The sequence below is a fragment of the Artemia franciscana genome, chromosome 7 (genome assembly GCF_032884065.1).
Source record: "Artemia franciscana chromosome 7, ASM3288406v1, whole genome shotgun sequence".
Classification (NCBI taxonomy): Eukaryota; Metazoa; Arthropoda; class Branchiopoda; order Anostraca; family Artemiidae; genus Artemia; species Artemia franciscana.
The window spans coordinates 27447805-27473882 of record NC_088869.1 but is presented as its reverse complement, the minus strand read 5'-3'; the positions used below and the strand labels follow the sequence as shown (position 1 = coordinate 27473882).

Below are 26078 nucleotides of genomic sequence, written 5' to 3'. Positions count from 1 at the left end.
AGTTAAAAATTTAATTATGTCGAAGTAATTATGAGGTGATTTTTTTCTAAATAAAACAATAATATTATCTTATATACTACTTACCTATTATAATAAGTTACTGCGTTAATATAATTTATGAGAAATTTGTGAAGAAAATTACTGCAAACACTCAGAACAAATTTTATCGTATTCACAAGAAAAAAACTAAACCTGTTATAATTCAAAATTAAGCTCGCTCATTGTCAATAATGACAAGTACGGTAATATTGGCTTGTCTTCTGTTACATATGCAGTTCTTCTTGTTGCCCGGACTCGCCGTGGATTGCTTTCCAATTTTACTATATTAACCAGTGAGCTATCCAAGATTGGACTGTCAGTTAATGCGTCTAAGTTCGAGTTTATTTGTTTTAATAGCCCTTATGCGGTCGCTCCATTCGTTACTGGGACTGCAATTCTGCCATGCTCTTCTTTAGTTAGTTGGCTTGGTCTGTGTTTCGGTCCAACACTTTCCACTACCTTTTCATCCGTAGTAAATCAAGCCGCGAAAAGCCTACGCGTCGCTTACGGAAAAATGTCCCCAAACAAAAGCCGTTACAACCACAACGGTTTGTGCATGATTTACAACGCTTATTTTGCCCCTGTGCTTTTGTTTTTATGAGGCATGGCTCATCTATTTCGTAAGAAATATCCCCATACTCTAGGTGCGGCTTATTTCAGATATTACAAATTCCTCCTCCGACTTCCTAGATGGCACCAAAACAGAAAAATAATTGCTCGATTTTGGTTTAATAGATATGCCTTCTTGGATTCGGTCTTCCAGTGACGATTTATGTAAAAAGACTATCAACTTTATTTACGTTTATGACCCTCTGCAGCCTTTTTTCCGCATTGATACTGGTCAATTAGTCCATGTTGTCTTTTGTTAGTTTGATTTGTTTTTTCTTCGCTGTTTATCGTTTTTGTTTTTGTTTATTGATAATACTCCATACTTTGTGTTTTTTTTATACTTTCACGGGTAATAAAGTTCATTCATTCATTCATTATATGTTCATTCATGTATTATGTGTTATGTTTCAGGTTCGGTCAGTTTGAACATTTTTTCGCTATTTTTATTAAAATCCGCCAACACCTAAAATTTGCCGCCCTAGGCTTCAGCCTATGGGCAAATTCAGCGCAGAGTGGCTACAAAACTCTATATCTCGCCACACTTCCTGTAGTTTTCAGTAAAGTCGTCATTTCAAAATTTGTTAAAGTATACAATTTGCATTTTGCTCTTATGATATTATTTTTTAAAATCAATTTCTTATTTAATATAGTCAGGTTTACTAGGATTTTGCCAATCTTTGACTTGTCTTGCGAGAGAGACGGAAGAAAACGACTCATGTCTGCTATCTATTATTTTTTAGTTTACATTTCTCGCATTTGTTCAATAGAAAAAAACAACAAATATTTACACCTTAACTAGCCATAAAAAGACTTATTAACGAGTTTTTAAAGCTCAAGCATATTTTAAATGGTAACTTAAGGAATATTTTGCTACTTTTCTCATTAATTGGTTTGCTTGCAGCACACAATTTTGGCTTTCTTTTTCAGCAAAAATGTGAAAATCTCCAATCAATGTATATCAGGCTAACCTGAATATTTAGTGTTTGGCCTTTTCTGAAGGAAGTATGGGTAACAGTATAAAGATACAGCTTTTTTGAAAGAAGTAACTTAAATCAAAGTTGTCTAGTACCAATAGATTCATAGGCTATTCAAAAAAGATATCAAGAAACAGCAACAACTTGGTAAGTCTATAAAAAGTTCTTGTGAATATTTATCTCCAGTTATCAGAAAGAAACCCAACAAATCATGTACCAGACCATTCTCTGGACTACACTGTCGTGGTTTTTGTGGATGGTGAAAAGGTAAATATCTGGCTGTTCATTGGCTATTATTGACTTCCAGAGAAAGTGAACATACTGCCCAATACCTTTTTTCTATTCTCTTTTCCAATATAAAAATCACTTTTACTGTAAATAGATTTCACTCCAGCCCCAATAGGCTATATATATTTGGGATAGGCTCTGTTTGCACATTAGGAATGGGTAAAGTTTATTTTCTGGTGCAAATGGGAGGTAAGTTTAAACTTCACCCCCTTACCCCTGATGTGCAAATAAATTCCCTGAATTGGTATATATAGGGGTGGGGAGAAAATTTATTGATGGCATAAGTGGTTATTGTGTTTAGAAAAAGCATAAAAAAGGCATCAAGTGGTATGTTCACTTTATTTGTAAATTAATAATATAAAGAGCAAAATATTTATCAGTGAAGACCTCCCATCAGAAGAGTGCAGAATATTTGGTACTGTAATTTTTTTTTTTGGCATTAAAGCTTGTTCAAATAGGTAATGCTAAGAACTCCCTCCAAAGCTCCTCACACCCTACCCTAAATATTCCAGAAAAAGTCCCTCAGTCACCCCATCTTGGCTGGCATAGTCCTTCTCAAAGCTCACATGATGGGTCAGACACAATGGATAAGACAATGATAGAGATGGGACATATGTCACTACCCATGATGAAAATGAAACCTTTAAAAATTGAATCAACTCCCCTCCCTTTGCACCAACTCCTCCTTCACCAATCTTGGAACATACCTTAATACCTCCTGAAACCTGGTTTCAGATAAAATAAGATAACTCTAATAGGCTAAGGGTAGCAATTTTCAAATTGTTAAAATCATTATTTTCATTAAACATCAAATGTGGTGGATCTTTGCTTATAGCTCTCTAAGATTCTAAATCAGCAGAGAAACTCTTTAACTTAAACACCTTCTTTAGCATCCCAATAAAGTCTTCTTTCTGGACCCCAAACCAAAACCTAACTAAAATAGTTTTGTAAGTTATAATATTCCCCCAGGAATACCAAATCAGGACCTAAAGGAAGGGCTTTCTGACAGAACCAGCTACCCAATCCTGGTTATAGATTTCACCCAACATGGCAAACAAAGATGCCAATGGCCAAAAGTCAAGCAAATCTTCTCTATTCACACTTAGAGAAAAAAGCAATATCCCAGGTCAGATATTCCTCTTTGGATGAATAAAACCACACAAAGTTTATCAGCCAAAACCAATCTAATGCCAAACATTTGTAAAAGCAGGACACACAATAAAAAAAAAATGCAGTGAAATCTCACAAGCCTTCAGTAAATGTAAAACTTACTATCCCAAAGGAGTGCCAAACTACAAAAACAATTGGCCAACATGGATAAACTGCAAAGGCCCCCATGACTCCTCCAATAAAACATTATGCCTTGCATATAAAAAAACAGTTCTAACACTCCAGATAACTGCAGAAAAAGCTATACCTTATCCATTTGCAGCTCTGGAAGCCAATCACCCCAAACTAAACCCTTTATGAAACTATACAATGCTGACACTCACAGAATACCCAACTCCAATTTACCCAAAGCAACAAGCATTGTGCACAAGATTATTTCCTTAAAACATCCCAGATCACAATCCAGTGGGAGAGAATCACCAATGCTGAGCCAACTAATCTCCTCACCCTATGAAAAGGGGTTTGCCTGGCAACCCCTATCAAGTAGAACTGAATTAGAAACAATACCAAGAATAAATCCCCTAATTAATGACAAGCCTGATGAACTACCAAACAAGCTAATACATAATATATGTGCATTTTTATATTAAACTCTATTGCAGTTTAGTCTATGAACCTACAGCAGCAGATGAAACCAACAATAATAAATGCATTGGCAAACATGTACCTAACCAATTATATTCACATTCAAGCAAAAATGGATCTTGCTTTACTGCTAGCAAAGTTAAACATTAAGACACAGTCTAATGAAAACTATAGTAATAAAGCAGCACATTTCAATACTTCAGTAGAAAGTAAGATCACTTTCAGAAAACAAGCTAAATGAACTAGTATCTTTATTAAATAATAATTCTGTTGATATTGCTTGCCTTCAGGAAACCCACCTGACTAAGAACCAACAAATAAAGTTTCCAGGATACACTATCCTGAGAAAGGACAGGACATCAGACATAGAAACTGGTGGTATAGCTATGATAATAAGCAATAATATCAAATTTTGTAGAATAGATTTTCTACTACTGCTAACAACTCACTGCAGTACCAAGCCACCTGAGGCCAACACAGCTTCACATGCCCCTCCTTCATCCCATTCTATGCAAAACTTCCCTCTTTACACCCTCCCACGAAGTTCCCATTTCCTTTAAATCTTTCTTTATGACATCCTCTCACCCCAGACAAGTATGAACTGTTTTTCATTTAGCCCTAGGTGGTTGGCCAAAAAGGACAACCTCTGTCAATCTGTGAACATTCATCTGCAGAATGTTCCCTAGCTATCTCAATTTTTTTTTCATGACAGCCATAGAAAGTTGCAGGATTGAACCACATATTTTACAGCCTACTGTTTGAAATTCAGCTAGTTAGCCAGGTACTCAGAACAATCCATAGGCAATTTCTCTTGAAAACACCTAGCAAATCTTCATCTGCTTTTGAGGGCACCCATGCTTCAAAGCTATGTTTGACCACTGTCATCACTGCACCTTTCAATATTCTAATTGTGGTTTGCAGACTTTTCTTTGTATTCTTCTAAACTATTTTAACTGTGAAAAAACACCTTGAACCTTTACTATTCTACTTTGACATCTTCACTGCTCCAACCATCTTTACTAAAAATGCTACTAAGGTAAATGAAGCTGCCCACCTGACCAATCTTTTCATTACCCAACATCACCTTTTCATCTTCACTTATTCCTAGCCTTAGTGACTTAGTCTTTTTAAAACTAATTTTAAAACCTATTCTAGCACTCTGAACTTGGAAAACCACTAACATTTTATTCATTTTGCTCACACTTTCATCTACAATGCTTAAATCATCAGCATAATCTAACTCCACAAGAGTTTTTCTTCCCCATTCGATTCCATGGTTGCCCATTGCCTTTCCTCTGCTCCATCCATAAGACAAAGTCCATCAAAATGATTCATATAAAGGGGGATAGAACACAACCCTGCTTAACTCCTGATTTAATACAAAACCAGCTGCTAACCTCATTTCCTACCTTAACCACAGCAGTATTACTGTCATATATAGCATAAATTACCTTAATGTATTTGTCTGGTATACCATAGAAGGATAAAACCTTTGCTAAATCTCTTCTATCAACCAAATCAAATGCTTGCTCATAATCTATAAAACTGAGGACTAAAGGTGTTTGACAACTAAGACACATCTCAATTATTAACCTAAAAGTCACAATTTGATTGACACATCCTCTGTCTTTTCTAAAACTGCACTGTTTTTCTCTTAAAACTTTGTCAACAGCATCTCCCAGTCTAAAAATTATCATGTTGCTAAGTAATTTGCTGCCTACATAGACCAGACTAATGCCTTGATAATTACAACACTGACTCTTATCACCTTTCTTATGCAGGGGTTTAATCAAGGTTTTCCTAAAATTGTTAGGTATTTCTCCTTTTTCAGAAACCATATTCATTATCTTCAGCAACTTATTTCTAACCTCAGAGTCTTCATATTTAAGAAACTCATTTACCACACTATCAGCACAAGAAGCCTTATTATTTTCTAATCCTTTTAGTACTGTTGCTAATTCTTCCTCACAAGACAAATTGTCCTTCACATCCTAGGTATCACAAACTTTTTCATTTACCTCTATATCTTTTTCTTGAACTGCATCTCAGTTTAGCACATTCTCAAAATGTCCAACCCATTTCTCTTTAACTCTTTCCCTATCACTAATTGTGGCTCTGTTCCTATCTTTAACTGGGACAAGTCTGATTGACTACCCCCTTTCAATTTATTAACATGCCAGCACAATATTTTACTATTATGCCATCTAGCTGTGTCTTCCAGATCCTCAGCAATTTTGTCCTTGACCTCCACTTCACACCTCCTTAGTTCATATTTTAATGCTTTCTCCACATTCCTTTTGTTTCCATATAATCTATCATTCAGATAATTTTTATACAAACCCCTTCTCTTTTCTAGTAAACATAAAGCTTTTTCACTAATATTCCTAGCTGCATTCTCAACTTTCCTCCCTAAGACACCATCAGTGACTTTGCAAATTGTTTTTCTAAAATTATTTCAACCATCTTCTACATTGTCAAATTTTAAACTCTCAAGTTTAGCATTAAACTGTTCCTGGTAAGTTTTTCTTAAATTCTCATCCTGGAGTCTACCAATATCATAACTTCCGGGGAGGTGGTTATTTTTTCAAAATTTCAGCTTTAAATTAATCCTAGACACTACTAGATTGTGATCTTAGTTTTAACATCAATAACAGCACTTATAAATACCATACTATCTTGTATTGATCCTGCCAGTCTTTGGTTTCCTATAACATAATCAATAAGGTTTGCTGTCTTACCATCACTTGAATACCATGTCAACATATGAATTATTTTATGACCAAACACCAAGTTGGTTATAACCATATTGTTATACCTAAAAAATTGAAAATTGAAAAAGTCTATAACCATTACTGTTTTCTTTTTGTACACCAAATTTACTTATGCTAGGATACCATTATCCATATTTCTACTTACCTGGGTATTAAAATCTCCTAGTAAAAAGACCATATTTCTACCTGGGACCCTGTCTATTTGCTCCTGTAACTGTAAGTAAAATTCATCTGAATCATGAGCTTCTCCATCAGTTGATTCAACAAGGGCATATACTACTATAGCTGATACCCTGAACTTTTTAGTCAATGAGCAATTAGTATTCCATTTTTAATACCTTCCCTGCCTCAATAAGCCTTAATAGCTTCCTTATTTATCATGAGCCCTACTCCCTGTCTATGTACCCCATCCTTCCTGCTTGAGTAAACAAATTCTATATCACCTAATTTCATGCTTCCTACCCCCTAGGATATGCGTTTCTGAAACTCCAAATAAGTCCAGTTTGAATCATCTGAATTTGTCAGTCAAAATGTTGAGACAGTAGTTATTTTTTAACATTGTAACATTCCAAGTTCCAATTTTCATGTTCTTTAAATCATAGAAATTATTTTGGCCTCAGGAAAAGCAATGATCCCAAATTACCAGTGCAGGATGGGGATCAACATATCTTAACTAAAGCGCTTAAGCCAGCTTAGAACTGAACAGCAAGAAGTCCCTGGGGCCTTCAGTATGAATAGAGGCTTTGTACAAGATGGTTTTCAGCACTTGGTGATGCTCTTCTAGCAACAAGAGTTGAAATCCTACACAGACAGTCCCAAGCTTATTACCTCCAACTCATTATGTATTTATGCCTACAAATATTATGCTATTATGAGGAAGCAACCCATAGTAGATAAATTAGCTTATCTAATTACCCCCATCAAAACAGACTAAGCCCAGAAGAATTTTCCATTAATCAGAATCCCATGCAAATGCTGTGTTGTTTACTAGGCTATAGTTTCCTTTTGGGGTGCCACTCCTCAAGTAGGAATAGAGTTGACCACATGGTCCCCAGTCTTGCAGGTACCACAAAAGGATGGAAGCAGCCCTTTGTAGAGGCAATTGTTGAAAGATCTGGATCTTATGCCCTGCTGCTACTGTCCTCCTCTGGAGGATCTTCCCACAGTGTTGTTGTGTGTCACCATGCAATTTAACCCATTACTCTTGGACATGCCAGTGGGCCCTGCTGAGTGTACATTTGAGGGGTCTTCTTTCTCCTCCACCTGTATTTATGGTCCCAGGTGGGGGTGGCCCAGTTTCTATTAAAGACCCAGAGGGACAGGGTCCCCCCCGTGGTCCATGTCTTTTATAGAGGTACCCTACATATCTGTAGTATGTTCCCTTATTGACACCTGGGGACATGCTGAGTGGCTTGGGAAAGACCCCTAAAGAGCAGTACACTTATAAAGCTTTTTTGGAGGGAGGGGGGGGGGTTAAAATTTTTGGGATAAATATCTTAATTATGTTTGGAAAAATCGTATGTGATGAATTTCTTTACATTATATGGTGACAAAATAATGTGTGAAAGAATGGGCTCTTTAAATGACTAAAGCAATTTGACAAAAAACATACCCATAGAATGGGAACCTGGAAAAAAAAATATAAAAAGAGACAATTTCAACACTGGCATATCAATAAAATGAGACAACACAGGCAACAAACAACAATATAATGCACACATGCACTTGACATTTTAGGCAGATATTCTTTTTATTTCAACAGTTTCAATGGTACAAAAAGTATTAAAAAAAATTAGTTTTTTTGAATTTTTTGAATTTTGTTTGCAAATTTTACAAAACGTATATGAAGAATTTAAAAGAATGAAACAGTTATATCATTGGTTTAGGTTCAGAAATCAGAGGATATAATTAGAAGCTTAGCTTGAAAATTTCTTGGGAGTGAGAGTAGGCCTAAATCAAATATCAAAAAGTTAAAAAATATTAGCATAAAAATATGATTTTTGATGCACTAGGTATTTTTTCTCCCTCCCCACTTTGTAACAAACCACTGACTGACACTCCTCCATAATTGCTGATGCAAGATTTCCCCATGGACATTTCCATCTTCAGTTATCTAAGTAATTCTAATATGCTAAAAAATATAATTTTATGTGGAGATTTCAATGCCCATAGCCTTTTGTGGGGGATAAGCCAGCAAATATAGCTGGTAAGTTTATTGAATGTTCAATCTCAGATAATACTGAATAAGTATTTGCTACCCCTCCACCATATATTTTGATCCCAAAAGTGGTAAATTTTCCATAATGGACCTAAAAATTGTGTCAATCAATACTTTGAATAAAATTTATATAAAGAAAATTGACAACTTTGGCACAGACCACTTTGTCATCATCTCTTCAATAAACAAACCCGCTAAAATCCAGCCACACGCCCCCAAATATATAAAATCTGAAGTAAATTGGACTATGCTCAAGAATAAACTTAATGATACAATTCTAAGTCACGCCCAGGGGTCATATATTTCAACTATGACAGCCAACACACAAGCTGAGAATATTGAGAACATTTCTGAAAAAAAACTGTCCCCTGCTAACTATTTAAATAAATTACAAGCTGAAGCTAACCTCAAGAAGGTCATAATAAATGCTGAATGTAATTACTGGAATAATTTTGCAAATAGTCTATCAAGAGAAAATGTGACCCAATAATACATAAACTTATAAGTCACATATGCGGGAAAAAAATATCTCCCAACCCTCTCCAGTATGAGCTGTTTTACAATAATACCTATTATGATAATGCAAAGGTAAGACTATTTGCAAACTTTTTCTCCAGTAAGCTAACATCAAATAAAAACAGCAATACTACCCCAATAATTATAAATCTCATATACTACCCTTGCCTAGGCTCAGTGTACATAACCTGTTTGTTAACACTTCATGAACTAAACAATGCTAGACGTCACATCAAGTCCAAGGTCACTAGTAGCTACAATAAGATACATCCTACATGGATCAAAAATCTCACCCTATCTTATTAACAGGGACTTATAAATTGCTCATTCCTATCAATCCTGAAGAAAGAAAGAAATATGACCTTGCGTCTTATAGGCTATAATGATTACTCCTGTACTGGGAAAAGTAATAGAAAAAAATATTTACAATTGACTCCTTTAGTTTGTCAAGAAAAGCAATATGATACCCCTTACTCAAACTGACTTCAGGAAACACCATTCCTAAAAAGATGCTTAGTAATGTTAACAATTGCAATAAATGAAGCACTTAATTAAATAACTAATTAATTAAATTAATTAATTAATTAAATAATAGTTTTTTACTGTTTATTATTAATAGTTGAAAAGTAGAGTTGAGAGAAAGAGTCAAACTTTAGCGTAAAGAGCGAGGTGTTGAGGAGGGAACAGCCCCTTTCATATACAGAGTAATTTCTGTTTGTTTTAAGTTTTAATATTGCTCCTTACTTTCAGTTAAAAAAAACTTGTTTTTTATTTAATCACATAAAAGACCCAAATTGATTATGGGTTTATTGTTTATGGTGTTTGTGCAAAGACCCAGATGCAAAAATTTAAATAACAAAAAATGATATAATTCACCTCATATTTGGTCTTAGGAAACAAACAAGTACTAAGTTTCTGCTTACTGAGAGCAGATTATCAAAAATAAATGAAAGACGACGATTCCTTCTAATAAATTACCCAACAAAAATAGAAGCCAATAACTCACATGCTTTATATAACTGGTTAGGAAATCTATCCATTTATAGAGACATTGCAAATGAGTTTGCCAGTAAAAAAAAAGGAGACTTCCAGTGCCAGCAAAGTCCATTGCATCCACTCCCCCTCCCATGGAGTTGGTCAATCCCCATAATAAACACTAATTTACAAAAAATGGACTGAAAACATCCTAGCTATCATGAGGATGACTAAAAACTTATTAAGTTACCCTCTCATATTTCAACACCTTTCTGTGAATTGTGGAAGACAATGAACCAATTCGAAAGAGAGCCTGCTTCAAATAACAGGGCGCCAAAGGGTATTGCAAATAACATAGAAATAAAGTCAGAAAATAAAAATTTTTGTCAGATGTGTTTTTTTGCTGCTAGATATCTGCAGGAACATCTAATTTTTTTTCATGGACTTAAAAAAAAGTTAAAAACAATAGTGTTTTTCAATGAAAAATAACAATTTAACACAAAATTCCACAAATAAAGGGGTTTTACCACTTCTAAACCCACTTGAAAAGACAAAAGAATCATTTACATTTTACTAAAAAATAAAAATTCTGCTTAAATTGATTTTTTTTTTATATTCAAGAAAATAATTTAAGAAGTATAAATAGCATCCAAAATAAGATACTTTTTAGAACAAGTAAATATAAATTAGTTGTAATGAATGATTTATATTTAGAAGTTATTACCAAAAGTAAGCGTAGTGTTGCTGTTACTGGACCCCTCCCCCCAAAAAAAGACCAGAGCATCATTTGGGCACGTTGATGCCCAAATGATGCACGTTGGGCTTCATTGGACACAATTGACTCTATTTAAAAGGATAGAGTTTATAAGGTAGAAAAGATTATGACAATATATTACATTTTAGAATGATCAAAATAAAGCAGATCTTGGCAAATCTGCTGATATCAAAAATTGACTTGTGGAATTTTTAGCTGTATTTAATTTTTCTAATATTATAAAGCAAACAATATTAAAAGCATATCATGTTTTCAGTAAAGTACAAAAAACATTTTAACCTTTTAGAGGATTTGTGGAATGGCAACATCATTTTTATTTATGGTAATTAATATTATTTTTAAGTTTCATTTCTTCACACGTAAGAATTTCAGCATGTTATAGGTTTAATATCCTTTAAAAGCTAATTTTGCTTGTTTTTAGTTTTAAAACCACTCTTTATCACACAGCATTGATTTTTTTTTCATTTTGTTTGTTTTTTAATGAAGATAGATGTTGCTTGTTTTTAATATTTGTAACAGAAATGTGACAAAAAAACTGTTTTGTATGATTTAATATTATAGTACAAACAAGGTATGGTGGTTTTATTTGTGGTGGAGGTGGCTTTACAAATATTTTGGATTTCAATATTGCAATATTAGCCAAAAAATTTCAAATTAAACATATAGTAAATCCTTATATACCATTGTTGAGAATCAATCACAATTTATGAAATATATCATTCACAAGATTGCAATAATAGCACATGTTTGTGATCAATAAGCATAGAAGCCCTTAAATATCTACTTTGGTAGAAAGCAAACACCATATGTATGCCAGGGTAATCACTTCTTGGCAGAGAAGGGGCATCCCCCTTATGTTTTTTGGAGACTTGGTAAAAAAATGAGTTGGCATAATTGTGGCACAAAGCACCAGGATTTTTCCCATGCCGTCAAAATTTTTAATTTGGTTAAATAAAGAACATAAAAATACTGACATCTCATCTACAGGAATCTTGAAATTGATTGGTAAATGCTGCAGTTTTACCAACCCCTTCTGTGATTTTAACGGTTGTGCTATGATTTTCTATTTGGTTAAATAAAGAGCACAAAAATAGTGACACGATATGTACGGAAATCTCAATCTCTGCCGGTAAATGCAGCGCCTTTACCGACTCGTGTCATATTCGAAACGGAAATTATGCTAATTTTTGATTAATACTAAGTCGTTAAAAATTACCTGCCAGTTGGTAAAACACCCCCTCCCCATTCCCTGATTGCTAAATTTTAAATATTGTGAGAAAATCTCCTCCAACTTGGATTATTTTGTTAATTTTGTTGTTTTTGTTGTTGTGTTCGTTTTCTTCTTATATTCTAACTGTGCCAAATCAAGGAATGAGTTAAGGCTAAATATACAAACTGTAATTTCAGGCCACTCATGTTAATGTATGTCAACTGACTCCTGAAGTGGTGAAACTCTTGAAGAACTTCCGATTTAGAAAAGCATCAAATTCAGCTGCTATAATCTGTAAGGTGTCAAGCATTTATTTCAATTGTTTTTTATTTAAAATTAAGCTTTCTTAAGAGTTTAACTTAAATTTCTAACATCAGCAAAAATTGAAACAGGAATTTTTGTTTAGATTATGTATTTTTAATACTTTAAATGTTCTGTGTGCTATAATACCTGGTTTCCAGTATTACTACATTAGTTTTAAACCAGAATTCTTATTTTTTTAACACATATGCTGATATCAAGTATATAAACACAAGGTTTTTCACTGTCGAATCGTTAACTAATTAAAACTGTTAGCAAACACATATGGGGAATGTCTTAATTGAGCACTAAACTCAAAGAAAATAAAAGCTTGGAAAAATATCTACTATAGCCCATACGGGGTTAGTTTATCTCTGGAGACATTGTCGGGGATGCAACAAAAGATTTATTAACAGCATGAAATGATGGTATCCATGGAGTTTGTAGTATAGAAACTTGTCTCCTCTTTTAGCATCATTATTTGTTTTTGAATGTTGTGCTTCCAATTGTTGTGCTTCAACAATAATTCAGTTTGCTAGATAAATTCTCGAACAGTTTTTTTTTGTTAGCTCAACTGAAATGGAAATTTTATTGACATTGTTAGCGAACAATTTTTGTTATAACAGCTAAAACCACAATTAGAGTACCAGCATTTTTAGTTGTTTAATGGTTTATCAAAATACATCTCCAAAAGGAGGTGCATAATTGCGTTTGAGCATATTTGTAGACTGGGGGAATAAGAAATGTAACTTTTTACTTAGAAAAACACCTCCCTTTACTGTAATAATATGAAAAAAAGCTTCGTTTTCTTAAAGAGTTAAAGAGGCTGAGTCCCAAAGTCGAACCTTAAAATGTACAGGAATTAGGAGAGGCAGTTGGGGGGCTGCCGCCCCCCAAACTCCCCGCTTTTAAAGACTCTTTTGTACAGTTTTTTTGTTAAAGGGGACGTCCGCCCCCCTAAACCCCCGCTCTTGGCTTCGGAAAGGCCCTCTTTTAATTAACAAAAAATTGGAATGAATGAATAATGGAATAACTTCGAAAAATGTTAAACACAAAAGGACAGGAGAATCATTGCGCCGAAACTAGTAATTAGTAATAATGAAGTCCCCCCACAACAAAAAACCTGTACAAAAGAGTCTTTAAAAGCGGGGGATTTGGGGGGTGGCAGCCCCCCAACTGCCTCTCCTAATTCCTGTACGTTTTAAGGTTCGACTTTGGGACGCAGGCTCTTTAACTCTTTAAGAAAACGAAGTTTTTTTCATATTATTTCTGTACGTTTTTCTACAATCCATGGTGGATGTAATTTAATAATTCCTGTACGAATGTTGATATTCGTAACTTTTAAGAATTTCAAAAATTCTTGATAAGAATTTCAAGGATAAGGATTTTAAGAATTTCAAAAATTCGACACGGAATTCTCCGAGTAATTTTCCTGGAAAGTTTCTTTGGGAAATCTTAACCCCCGATTTTCTAGCTTAGATTCCTGTACGTTTTAAGGTTCGACTTTGGGACGCAGCCTCTTTAACTCTTTAAGAAAACGAAGTTTTTTTCATATTTTGTGAAAAAAAACCGCCCGATAAGGGACTTGAACCCTTGACCCGAGGATTAAAAGTCCCTCGCTCTACCGACTGAGCTAACCACCTGCATGTGTATAAATATAACTTTTAAAAATTTCAAATTAACATGGGCTCTTATGGAGAAATGGGTTAATTAAGTGGCTAATGCGTGGTTTCTGGAAAACAGGGAAGAAGTTATCGGATCGAGCTGAAATTTCGCGGATAAGCTCCCGGGCCGTAGGGGACCTTAACTTGTGAATTTCAGCCCGATCGGACAACGTTAAAGGGGGGTGGGGTGGGGTGGGGGTCGAAACTTTCGGGGGGCTAAGATTTTCCTACGAAACTTTCAAGGGCCCTTACTCGGAGAATTCCTCATCGAATGAGTCTTCGTACACCCAGATCCGATGTCGGCTGTGACCTGTAGGCGTCGAGAAAAAAAAAAGAATATGAAAATTAAGTGGCTATGCGTGGTTTCTGGAAAACAGGGAAGGAGGTATCGGATCGAGCTGAAATTTCACAACGTTAAAGGGGGGCTGGGGTTGGTGGGTCGAAACTTTCGGCCAGATTTTCCCCTTGAAGGAAAAGTCGGAGGGGGATGAAATTTGGCAGGTTTCTTAGTTGGAGCTTGGGCTACAAAATGCATCCCTCCCCATGCCTCTGCGACCACTGGAACCGAAGATCGCTTAACATTGTCGTGGTTCGCCTCTTTATAGAGGCACGAGTGTGCCTCCTTGAAATATATGACATAATTTTCTTTCTTTTTTTTTGGCAGCAAAAATATAACTCACAAAATCTTTAAACAAGCAAAACGTTGAAAAGCTCAACTAATCAAAAATCAGCCTCTACAAGGTTTAGTTCTGCATAATTTTGTATGCCTGTTTAATCTGAGACGGTTCTGAGCCATTTGAAACTTTTCTGTTCTATTAGGAAATTGTTTTTTCCAGAAACTGCTTTGTGTAGCTTTCCATAAAACCAAACAGGGAAAGAAATTGGTGTGATTTTTGTTATTGTGTGTCTGTCTGCTCTGATATCAGAGCTGTAGCTCAAGCCAGTCACAAAATTGTTGCATATTTAATGCCTCTTAAAGGATTAGCTGAAAACCAAAGTTCTGAATCAAAGCTGCTATAGAACAGGGGTCAAGCTCTTTTCCTCTCCGAAATTATTTGTCCATTCACTCATGTTAAAAATCAAGATGTCGTTAACCCTCTTCACTATTTAGAAGTTTCATTAGTTACGTAAACCAAAGACAATCTTTGTCTAACAAATTTCTTCTGACAAATGTCTTATTTTTAACACTTGATGAGATGGTTAGTGTAAAGGCAAGGTAAAAACTACGGTCTTTGAATTTTCAGTGTATCCTGGCAGTGTCGATCTGTTTCATGACCCTTCAGCCAGGAAGTGTGATATGGGGCAATATCCTGTGCTTTCTCGTACCTTTTCTGTTTACATTCCCCAAATTTCTCCAGATTTTTTCAAGTACCCATTTAGAGTTGAATCAGCTCTGACTGAGCTTACAGAGTCAGGCCACTGACCCCCATTCCAAAACTAATAACCAAGACCTGAACTGCTGTCATCGTGGATAAAAGATTTTAAGACTAGTGCGCTAACTATTTGGCTAGAATGGCTAGAGCTTGACCCCTGTTCTATAGCAGCTTTGATTCAGAACTTTGGTTTTCAGCTAATCCTTTAAGAGGCATTAAATATGCAACAATTTTGTGACTGACTGAAGTTAAGATGCTCAAGCTTTTGCAAATTCTACCCTTGGAATCTTGATGTTGTCCTTTCTTCCTTTATTATTCGTTAGAGCTATGCTTAGTATGATCTAATAATGTTATTGCAGTGAAAGTGAATCGTGAAAATCAGGAGATATGTGTTGACGAAGAATTAGAAGATATTGAGCTTGAAGACCTGCAAAACGCTTTGCCATCACACCAGCCTCGCTTTGTCTTATTTTCATCTAAAGTTGAACATGGAGATGGAAGGTTTTCCTATCCACTGGTTTTTATATTTGTCACTCCTAGAGGTATGTGATTCTAAATGACCCTATGATATTTTTGTGTGTGTGTGTATTTTATATTTTTTCAGACAGTACTGTTACAGGAGAAAGTATTGATAAAGTGCCGCAAAGTACCTAAGAAGTGCATTTTCTTTAACTAATGCCCAAGTTCAACTTCTTATGGTATGCAATTTGTATAACCACATACTCAAAATAAATACATTTAGACCAAAAATACACTTTTTCAGGCTTCTACATACTTCCTGCAATTGATTGCCTGCAATTTCACTACCTATCTCTAAAACCAAAATTGTGTACGTGTTAGAGTGAATATTTTTAGAATGATCTTGTTTGTTTGGGGTGTCCCCCGCTTGAACCACCTCTGTACCATTAAAGGATATAAAGGATCTATCTTATAAGGATCGATGTAAAGATCTATCTGCATATAAAGGATAATCTTGTATTTACACTTGACTTATTTCAGCGATAACACTGGAGCACTCACCTCTTATGAACCCAATTTTAATGCTTTGTCCAAATGTATTATTCCATGTGAAGGAAGGTTGGAGGGTCATATTATCTTCCTTGCATATTTACCAGAAGAACCTCCAACTAGAAGATTCTGAATTTGGGTCTTAGACTTTATTTTTTAGACTTCAGAGACCTTTTCTGAGGAACATCTATTGACCTCCCTCCTTATAGCTGGTTTGCTAATATTCAACACTAGCAAACAGTTTGTGGTAGCGAACTGTGAGCATAGAGTAACATTTGCCAATAGTAACTAAACACTTAAAAAAACAAATTTAGAAACAATATGTAGGTATTCTAATTGCATAATCGCATGTCCAGATAAAGTACCATTCCAGTTATTTTAGTGTTTCATCAATTATCAAAAAGAGACAAAAAAATATGTGTACAGTAATATTTTTACCACATTTCCTTGTTAATTGTTTATGGAGTCCGTGTTTCCCAAGTTTTTGCGTCTCCGAGGTGCTCCAGATCCGCATTATCTCGGATAACTGCGGCTCTACTGTATTTTCAATGGTGATTCCAATATGCAAAACTTATTAGATTTAAACTTACCGCTCAATTATTATTTTTAATCAGAAAGTCTAAGGTTATTTAAGGAAAGGGAGGCCCCTTCCTCCAAAACAGGATAGTAATTTTGATGGAGTCTCTTGATGAAGTTGTTCATGATGCGCATTTATTTAATTTTTCGAGATCCTCGTTTCGAACCAGTGGTTCGATGGTTCGAATGCTGATTTCTCTTATTTTGCGTCACAAGAAATCAATTTTGGCCCGAACAGGGACAAAACCTATTCAAGTTTAAATTCTGAGAAGGCCAATTGGTTTAAACCATCAAAACATTTTTAGTATTATACCCCAATTTCGGAAGCCACACGGTCGCGTGGTGGCGAATTCGCCCCTAGACATAAGTGCAGTCAATGAAAAAAATGAGCAGTTGACAAGCAATTAATAAATTAAAAGTAGTATTTTCTAAGAGTTCAGTTGGAGCTTAAAAACAATATGAGCTATCATGCATGTGGAAAGGGCTGCCGATCTGTCAAATCCCTCTGATTTCTAAAAAAGACCTTTTTGCATCTAGATCAGTGGTCGGTGTAGCGTGGCCTCCGATCTCTTGGTCCTCCACCTGAGGCTGGGAAGGCTATGCACCGTAAAGTAACGTTTAATTTGAAACAAAATATATACATGCCATCTATGTTATTTTCAGAGTTATAGTGGCTGAGTTGTCTTGTTTGCTGTTAATAGGATAAAGCTATTGCATTACTCCGATGTTATTTTCATATTGATCTCTACCTTCTAAAGATAGATTTGTGGTTAAATTAAATTGAGAGATCTTCTCCAATACCTAGGATAGGGTATTTTCACCAGCGCCATCTTTTTCTCAAGTAGTCTGGCACGCCGTCTGTTGCTAATTTCATATAGCGCCGTCTTTGTTCCCATATCATTAAGGTGCTAATTTTTTACTGGGAACAAGCAATAGAGGGGAAGGAACCCCTCGAAAGCCGTACTATAGCCAATGGTATTCAGTTACCCGCAAATTACAGTGAATATGTGAGGGGTCTTCACACTTTCCTTGTTCCTGAGTGATTTCAGTATTCTCTGATGACTATTTGCTCCACCCCCGCCACACTCATTTGACTACGCTCTGTGATTTTGTATCTGAATCGGACCGCCCACTGATTTTGCTTGCTGCGTCAGAGGCCATTTCATTCCGAAATGGGAATGAGCAGTGTGTTGCCAGGTTTGGTTTATAGCCCAGTTTTGAACTTCGTCTTCCGAGCAATCAAAGCGGGTAACAAGAACAATGGAATATTCGGAGAAGCAGTACTGTATTTTAAAGCTGATGTGCTGACTAAGGCAAAGGATGAATTGTGCCAGTTAGCCGCTATGTCTACTTGTTCTACAGATCGAGTTCAGCCCTAGGATATCGTTGCAGATCTGGTAAGAGCCATCCGGACTTGTGACAAGGAGAGATTAGTCCTCCTCAAGTTTATAATCTATGAGCCTGACGAGGTACCCATACTCTAAGGGGAAGGTTACAGCCACAATGACTCGCCAAGTCAATTAGCTTCATTCTATTGTTTACGATCTTAGTGGCCACCTAAGCTTCTTCAAATCAGCACAAAATAAAGCTAGTGTAACTGTGGGAGCAAATGCAACAAACTCTCCGGATAAGCCTTCTTACTCTGTGATTCTCAAACAACCTCCGAAAGAAATCGAAAAGCCTGACAGTCGCAAGGAGTATCGTGATAAGTGATGACAAAGATGCAGCAAAGTCTCTTGCTGAAGCACTAAACAGTGCTACAAATACTGATGCTCGGCTGAAGACCCCCGCTCATTGTGGTTTTATAAGAAATGTTCCCGATGAGGTATCGCCGAACGATCTATGTTCAATGATCAGGAATTGCATGAAAGCCGAGAGAATTCGACCAACTCGTTCATACAAGCTTGTCTTTGAAAGTAAGGACGATTTACAAGCAGCAATGAACAACCTATAACTCTGGGTTATGAGCGCTTCCGAATGGACATGTATTGGTATTCCCTGATGAAGTGTTTTCAGGGCCAAGAATACGGTCATGCTGCCAAGGACTGTAAAAACGCTATTCGCTGTTCCCGTTGCAGTGGCAATCATGCGCAAAATATAGATAACCCCATAATATTGCACTGAAGTGTGCTCTGTGTAAGCAGACAGACCATCCGTGCTACACTGTTCAGTGCCCCGTAGCCAGAAAGCTCATGATGAAGCCATGACCAACTCTGAGCTAAAAGCGTCTTTTATTGGAATCTGAATGGCGGTGTTTTCAATAAACTCCTACTGCTTGATTTCTAGTAACGACGTTCTGTGTCCACAAAAACATTTCCTTTCAGCCGATTCGCTTTCCCTGTTAAAAGTGAATGGCAAAACTTTCCTTTTTGTGGTGCCAGCTGAGAACTCGGGCAGAGGAAGACCTTTTGGTGGACTGGCGATACTAATGAATTTATCACCTTTCGACATCAACATTTGTCAAGAACGAGCGTTTCTTTGGCATAAAAGTCGTAAATCTGATAGTATATTGCTGCTACTAACCAACTGATTACAAGAACTTGGCTTCCGATGAAAAGTTTTCCTGTGCAACAATAAAGCTTGGTAAATCCTTGCAGCAATGCAGCTATGCATCTTATCGTGTTGTTCTTGCCGGGGACGTGTACTGCGAACTCTCAGTGCCAGATCACTCACAATCTCAAATACTTATATCTGGTCCATCCAATTTGTATGTTGTCCCCAATGACAATTCGTATACGTGTATCCGTAACTCCGGAGCGATTAGTTCGCTTGATTTCATGCTCTGTTTGAACTGCGTGACTATGATTGAATCAAGCCATGTTCCCTTTATAGAATATCGGTATTGGATAATCTACCAATCTACAACTCTTTTGTTATTGATACGTCTGAAATTCAAGTTACGTGGAATGGCCAATTATCTGACCCGGTAAAAATTAATAAGGGAGCTCGGTAAGGTGCCTTGTTGTCTCCTAGTATATTTAAATGTGCGCTTGCATTGTGCCTGCGTCCCCTCAAAAGTTCTGTTTTTTACGGTAATATTGGCTTGTCTTATGTTGCATGTGCAGACAACATTCTACGTGTTGTCCGGATTCGCCGTGGATTGCTTTCCAATTTTACTGTCAGTTAATGCGTCTAAATGCGAGTTTATTTGTTTTAATAGCCCTTATGCGGTCGCTCCACTCGTTGCTGGGACTGCAGTTCTACCATGTTCTTTTTTAGTGAGTTGGCTTGGTCTTTGTTTCGGCCCAACACTTTCCACTACCTGTTCATCCCTAGTAAAGCAAGCCGTGAAAAACCTACGCGTCGCTTACGGGAAGCATCCCCACAAAAAAGCCGTTACAACCGCAGCGGTTTGAGCATGATTTATAACGCTTATTGAGCCCCTGTGATTTTGTTTTTATCAGGCATGGCTCATCTTTTTTGTAAGAAAGGTCGCCAGGCTCTACACGCGGCTTATTTCAGATATCGCAAATTCCTCCTCCGGCTTCCTAGATGGCACCGAAACAAAAAAGTCATTGCTCAATTTGGTTTAATAGACGTGCCTTCTCGGATTCGGTCTTCAAGTGACGATTTATGTTAAAAGACTATCAACTTTATTCACGTTTACGACCCTCGGCAGCCTTTTTTCATATTGATACTGGTTTAATTAGTTCATGTTGTCTTTGTTAGTGTTAATTTTTTTTTCGCTGTTTATTGTTTTTGTTTATAATACTCCATACTTTGTGTTTTTTTTAATACTTTTATGGGTAATAAAGTTCATACATTCATTCATATATATTTGCTAACGTTCTGATGGATGCAGAGAATAGTGGTGTGCTTCTTGTCCTTGCGACTCATGATATCTCTCGTGCTTTCGATTATAGTGTGCATTCCCATTTGCTGTATAGTGTGCAGCAGCGAAGTCTCAATCGTTGTGCGGGTATGTGAAAATCTGTTTGCGAGATTATGTGTTGTCTGAAAGCACCCACTCGTCATGGTTTTGTAATGAGTAAAGCCGTGATTCGAGTTTGGAAAGGAATCCCTCAGGGTGGGGTAACTTTGCCACCGTATAATAATAGTGTGGTTGCACCCAAGAAAAACGCTAGAATTTGTTTTGTTTTAAAGGTTTGGACCTTTCCATACTCAATAACGCTGACGACATCCTGAATTTAAGTAGAACCGTACCGTCTGTTGAGGAGAATTTTCCTATGTCTAGTAGGGAATATGCCGAATTTGGTCTCAATTTTAATGCTTCGAAGAGCGAGGTCCTTACTTTCGGGGAATCTGTCCGTGACGTTGGATACATACAGTTAGGAAATCAGAATGTTCAGTTATCTGCTTGTATTAAGTATCTCGGTCTCCCGATAGGGGATAGTGTAAAAACGACAAGAGCTATCCTTATCTGTCGTCTAAGTGAGAAACTTAGAAAAGTGTTTGGTGTGCTAGTTTGCTGTAAAGCTTGCTACAGCAGGCGTATTCTCGTTTGTGTCTACAACACTTTTGCGATGCCTCTTGTCCTCGCTTTGACTCCATTTTGGAATATGTTTACGGCTATTGATAAAAATACTGTTAGATTCGTATATTTTCGTTTCGCAAAATTTTCCTTGTGTGTACCCCTATGGGCTAGAAACAAAAAAACTAGTGTTACCTTACAGGTTGACTGAGCCAATAACCGTGACTGAGCAGCGTCGCGGTCGCTATTTTTCTAAGCTTGATAGGACAAACAACCTCCATCCTGGTATGTGTTAGTAGAAATATTTGAGTATATTCTCGGTAGTATAGTTTCCTTTGTGAGTGTCTTCTTCTTTCTTTTTTTTTTGTCCTCTCATCTACTCCATATTGAACCCTTGTGTGTTTTTTGGGCAATAAAGATATTGATTGAAATTGTCTATGTCTATGCTTCAAGAATGAGTTCTTTAACAAAACAGCAATGCGACTATAATATTAGCTTTTTTATATTGGTAGAAAATATGGTAAAACGTTTTTTGGGTATATTGGGTAAAAATAGTTTTTGGTACATTTCGTGAACCAAGTGCATAAGATTATTCAATGAAAATCAAAAGAATATATGAAACATTTAACTTTTAACATAGCTTCTCAACGTCATGTCGTACCTATTTCTGTTGAGGCTAGGACTAATGCCATTCTCCGTATAAAGTCCAAGTCAATTGACATAGATGGTATTAGTAAAAACGTCGGTTATAGTCCGATGTTGTTCCATTAAGCCTACAGATGCTTTTTCAAATGTTGGAGGGGGTCCCAGATAGCTACTTATGTGGTATGGTCAGCTGTATGTTAAAGCACAGCAAGGACCCATTTTCTTTGTTCTTCCTATGGTCCTATAGCTGTTTCTTGCAATCTTTGAAGTTTAAATATCTTTTCTCTTTTGCTTCCTCTGTAAATAATATTGTTAATTTTGGACAAATCAATTTGGGTTTGAGAAGGATTTTGGCTGTCAGTACGCCCTTGTGTCCTGTGTCTCTTCTGTCCAAACTTCGAAAAGAAGAAATGGCATCTATATATATATATATATATATATATATATATATATATATATATATATATATATATATATATATATATACTTTTATATTTATTTTTTGTCTCTGTTGTGCACGCTCAAACTGTTTATTTTCTCGCTTCAAACGATATTAATTTTTCTATTATTTGCCAATTATTACTAAATTTTACTAAACTTTACTAAATCATTACTAAATTATTTGCCAAATATTACTAAACCAGTTAGCTAAACTAAATCAACCGCGAAAGGTGGGCACTAGCGAGTAACACACGGATATTGACTGTTTATTGATTACTTTGTTGTAAGCCTTCTGTACTTGGTTTGAATTTCAGATCCTTAATCAGGGATTATATCTCCTCTTTTACATCAAAGCGTAACTGGACACAAAACCTTTTATTACCTCGGCTTTTTTTGTAACTTCTTTTAGATTGTCAGCCGGAACTGATGATGATGTATGCTGGAACAAAACTCTCCATTGTCCGTGAAATGGATCTCACAAAAGTGTATGAAATCCGAGATGTGGAAGAACTGACCGAGGAATGGCTTCTGTCAAAATTAGTAAAATAAGTGCTAAGCTCTGGTTGAAATGGAAGAAGTTTAGCTTTGTATTTTCATTCCAATAGTTTAAATGTTCGATTTTTAAAACCGCCTTAATTCCTTTTGGTATTTTTTTGAAAGTTTTTTCTAAGTCAGGGTTTGTTTTTAAAGTAAATATGGGAAGTTGAATTCTAATGTTGCATGTTTCAGAGCTTTAATTTACGAACTGATATGTGAAATTTTAGGAATTTTAAGTTGTGCATTACTGGGAATATTTGTTTTTCATGCCTATTACATTGTTATTAGTTGTATCTGTTTCTACAAAGTGTTTTCTTGCTCTGTTAGTCATAGAGAACGATCGCCTCTCCTGTGCCAATATCTTTGCTACTAAGCTTTAAGCCATAAGAAATCAATAAAAGTTTTTATTCTGTCACAAGCCTTGCATTTCTTTTTAAGGCTAAGTTTAGGCATTTTTTGGAAAGTCAAGGATTTCAGTTTATTTATTATCGGTTTTTATTAGAAAACAATTTTAGGAGTTTAACAAAGGAGATTATTTGGAGTAAAACAAAGAGGAATAAGTCAAGACTAAAATAGTTGTATTAGAAGAAGACGAATTCGAAAAAGGTATGAATTGGTTCCTACTTTGTTGCCCTTCTGAAACATGTACTTGAGTTGGGGCAGACCCAAACAGCCAAACACTACCCGAGACTTGATCCATTGAATAGTTAAGGATCGACAAGGCTGGGATCAACGGGTATAAATATCAACCAGCATAAGAAGATTCAATAAAAAAGAAAATATACAAGAAAATATTTTATGTAATGAAATACAAACATACTAACAATTAGAGAATGACAACAAATAAAAGACTATGTTTGGGTAAATAGGGTTGTTCAATAATATCAACAGCCGATATTGGTTTCAACGCTTTCAATACGCTTTTATGATTATATTTACGTTACTCTCCGACAGATCCCGAGCACCGTATGAAACATGATCACATCACTGCAGCCGTTATCATCGATGTCATAACAGCTTTTGACTCATTTGTTGGAGGTTACATATGGGTTGCGATTTGGAAAGACAGTGTCCCGGATAAGCGGATCCGTCCCATCCAGGGATGCTACCATCACGTTCGAGCCTGCGTACTAGTTGGTGGAGGACTATCCTCCCTATTTGACACCTTGTCTATGCAGTCAGTAAAAAATATTCAGTAACTTATTCAAATGTACCATCCTGGGGTATATGTGTATCTTGTTTCATTGAAGGGGTGGGGGTATTCGTTACAGTAGTAAAAATATGAAATTTGTGGGAAAATTGAGGCTTTATAGGGGGAGCCATCCCTCCTGAGCACGAGCGCAAATATTGCTTTTTGTGGTAAAATGGGATTAATTTTTACACTAATTTTAATGAAAACGCTCCGTGGGTTTCTTGATATTCTCAAGTGCAGGCACATACATACAGGGAGGGGCCCCATGTCCCTTTCGCTTGAATCATAAGGTGTTTACGACATTTTATATACCTTATTATGTTTTCCTTACACTTCGCCTATTTCGACACCTCAAATAACAAATGAGACATCTTCCTATTTCTGAGAAGGCATAGTCGTCAGAAGAGCAGGGTTGATTACCGTAAATACCGTATCCAACTGTGCACCTATTTTTCCAGGGATTCAGTTGATTTTGAGCCATCAAACTTTCCTTAAACATTAGTTCTATATTAATAGAACCAAGAAGAAAAAATAGGTTTGACGTCAGAAGCTCAAATTTTATTGCTATTGAACCATATTTACCGAAAAATGTTTGGATAACTCTGTTTTGCCCTGAATTCGGTGGTTAACTAAGTTAAGAAGATAAAAGAAAAATAATGCAAAACGAGAGTAAATTAAGTTGGTTTTGCTATTTCGAAAGTGGAACTTCAAAAAACACTGTCTTAAATCAATAGTACTTAGAAAAAGTGATTGATACAGCACTATTGGCAGAATAATACAGCCAAAAGTGCCGATAGTATTTTGGTTTAGTATGAAATAAGCAACCCGACCACACAATCGTGCAGCTTATACACAATGTTATCATATATAAACGACAGAAAGAACAAATATATCACCCGTTCGTAATTTAAAAATACTTCAATTTTTCTATTTTTTTCCGAGTGCCATAAAAATGATAGCATAACCAAGAAAGTAAGGGGAGGAGTAGGGCACATCTCCTGTAAATATCAGGTAAAAAAAAACAGTACTGTACAGAGGATATATTTATTCAAAAGTGCAGCAAATTTTATTTGACAGGAAAGATAACTTAAATTCTGAAATCAAGCGAAAAAAAACGAAAAGCTACTGTACAGAATTCCTGTTTTCAAAATGCAATAATCTTCGTCGCCTAAGTTCTGATTCGGGGCTGTTTTCTCGAGCGGTGCCACTTTCTTCTGGAGGCGCAGTGCTCGGTCCAGCATCACTGAAAGAGCATAAAATAAGACAAAATTAGTTTGAGCTAAGAGCTCTAAATGTTATAAAAAAAAATCTAATTGAAAAACCACCAACGCTGATAAATGGGCCTTTTTCTGCGTTCGAGAACTTAAATGGTTCAAATAGCTTATTTAGTTTCCAATATGGACTAAATTTCCTCTTGTTTGAAAGATTGCTTTAGACAAGATACTGAGAAATTTGAGGCAAAGGCGAAGAAAGTTAAGACCTTTAAGGAAACAATAAGGGTTTCCATAAGGGGTAGGAGGAGGGCTTGAAGTCTTAACAAGCGCATGTTTAGGGCGATGTCTTCAAGAACAGAAATCACTTGGCGCGAAAATTTACGTGCCTTTTCTGCCTGGAGGCAGAAAAGGCACGGTCGAGGACTGGTTGCTTTTTGATTGATTTCAACCCTGAAAAAGTCACTACAATTTTTAGTCGACTATCGATTGGGCCCTCACAAATTTCTATGACCATGTCTTCTACACGAAGCGGTCGAAAATTATTATTTAGTTTCAATAATATATCG

At 36.1% G+C, this 26078-nt stretch overlaps 2 protein-coding genes across 2 annotated transcripts in view; one reads left to right on the top strand and one right to left on the bottom strand.

Annotated features, from left to right (window-relative positions):
* The first annotated feature begins 1336 nt into the window (after positions 1 to 1336).
* Positions 1337 to 23524, top strand: LOC136029094 (glia maturation factor beta-like). Its single transcript, XM_065707154.1, has 4 exons — positions 1337 to 1498; positions 12328 to 12424; positions 15827 to 16009; positions 22979 to 23524. Exons 1-4 carry the CDS (start codon positions 1496 to 1498, stop codon positions 23116 to 23118), a joined length of 423 nt encoding a protein of 140 aa, XP_065563226.1. The 5' UTR covers positions 1337 to 1495; the 3' UTR covers positions 23119 to 23524.
* Positions 23525 to 25328: 1804 nt separating this feature from the next.
* LOC136029093 (E3 ubiquitin-protein ligase synoviolin A-like) overlaps positions 25329 to 26078 on the bottom strand; it is a 62414-nt gene continuing 61664 nt past the window's right edge. Inside the window, exon 13 of the mRNA XM_065707153.1 lies at positions 25329 to 25541. Within this exon, the coding sequence (XP_065563225.1) occupies positions 25421 to 25541 (121 nt within the window). The 3' untranslated portion in view covers positions 25329 to 25420. The remainder of the gene's footprint in view (positions 25542 to 26078) is intronic.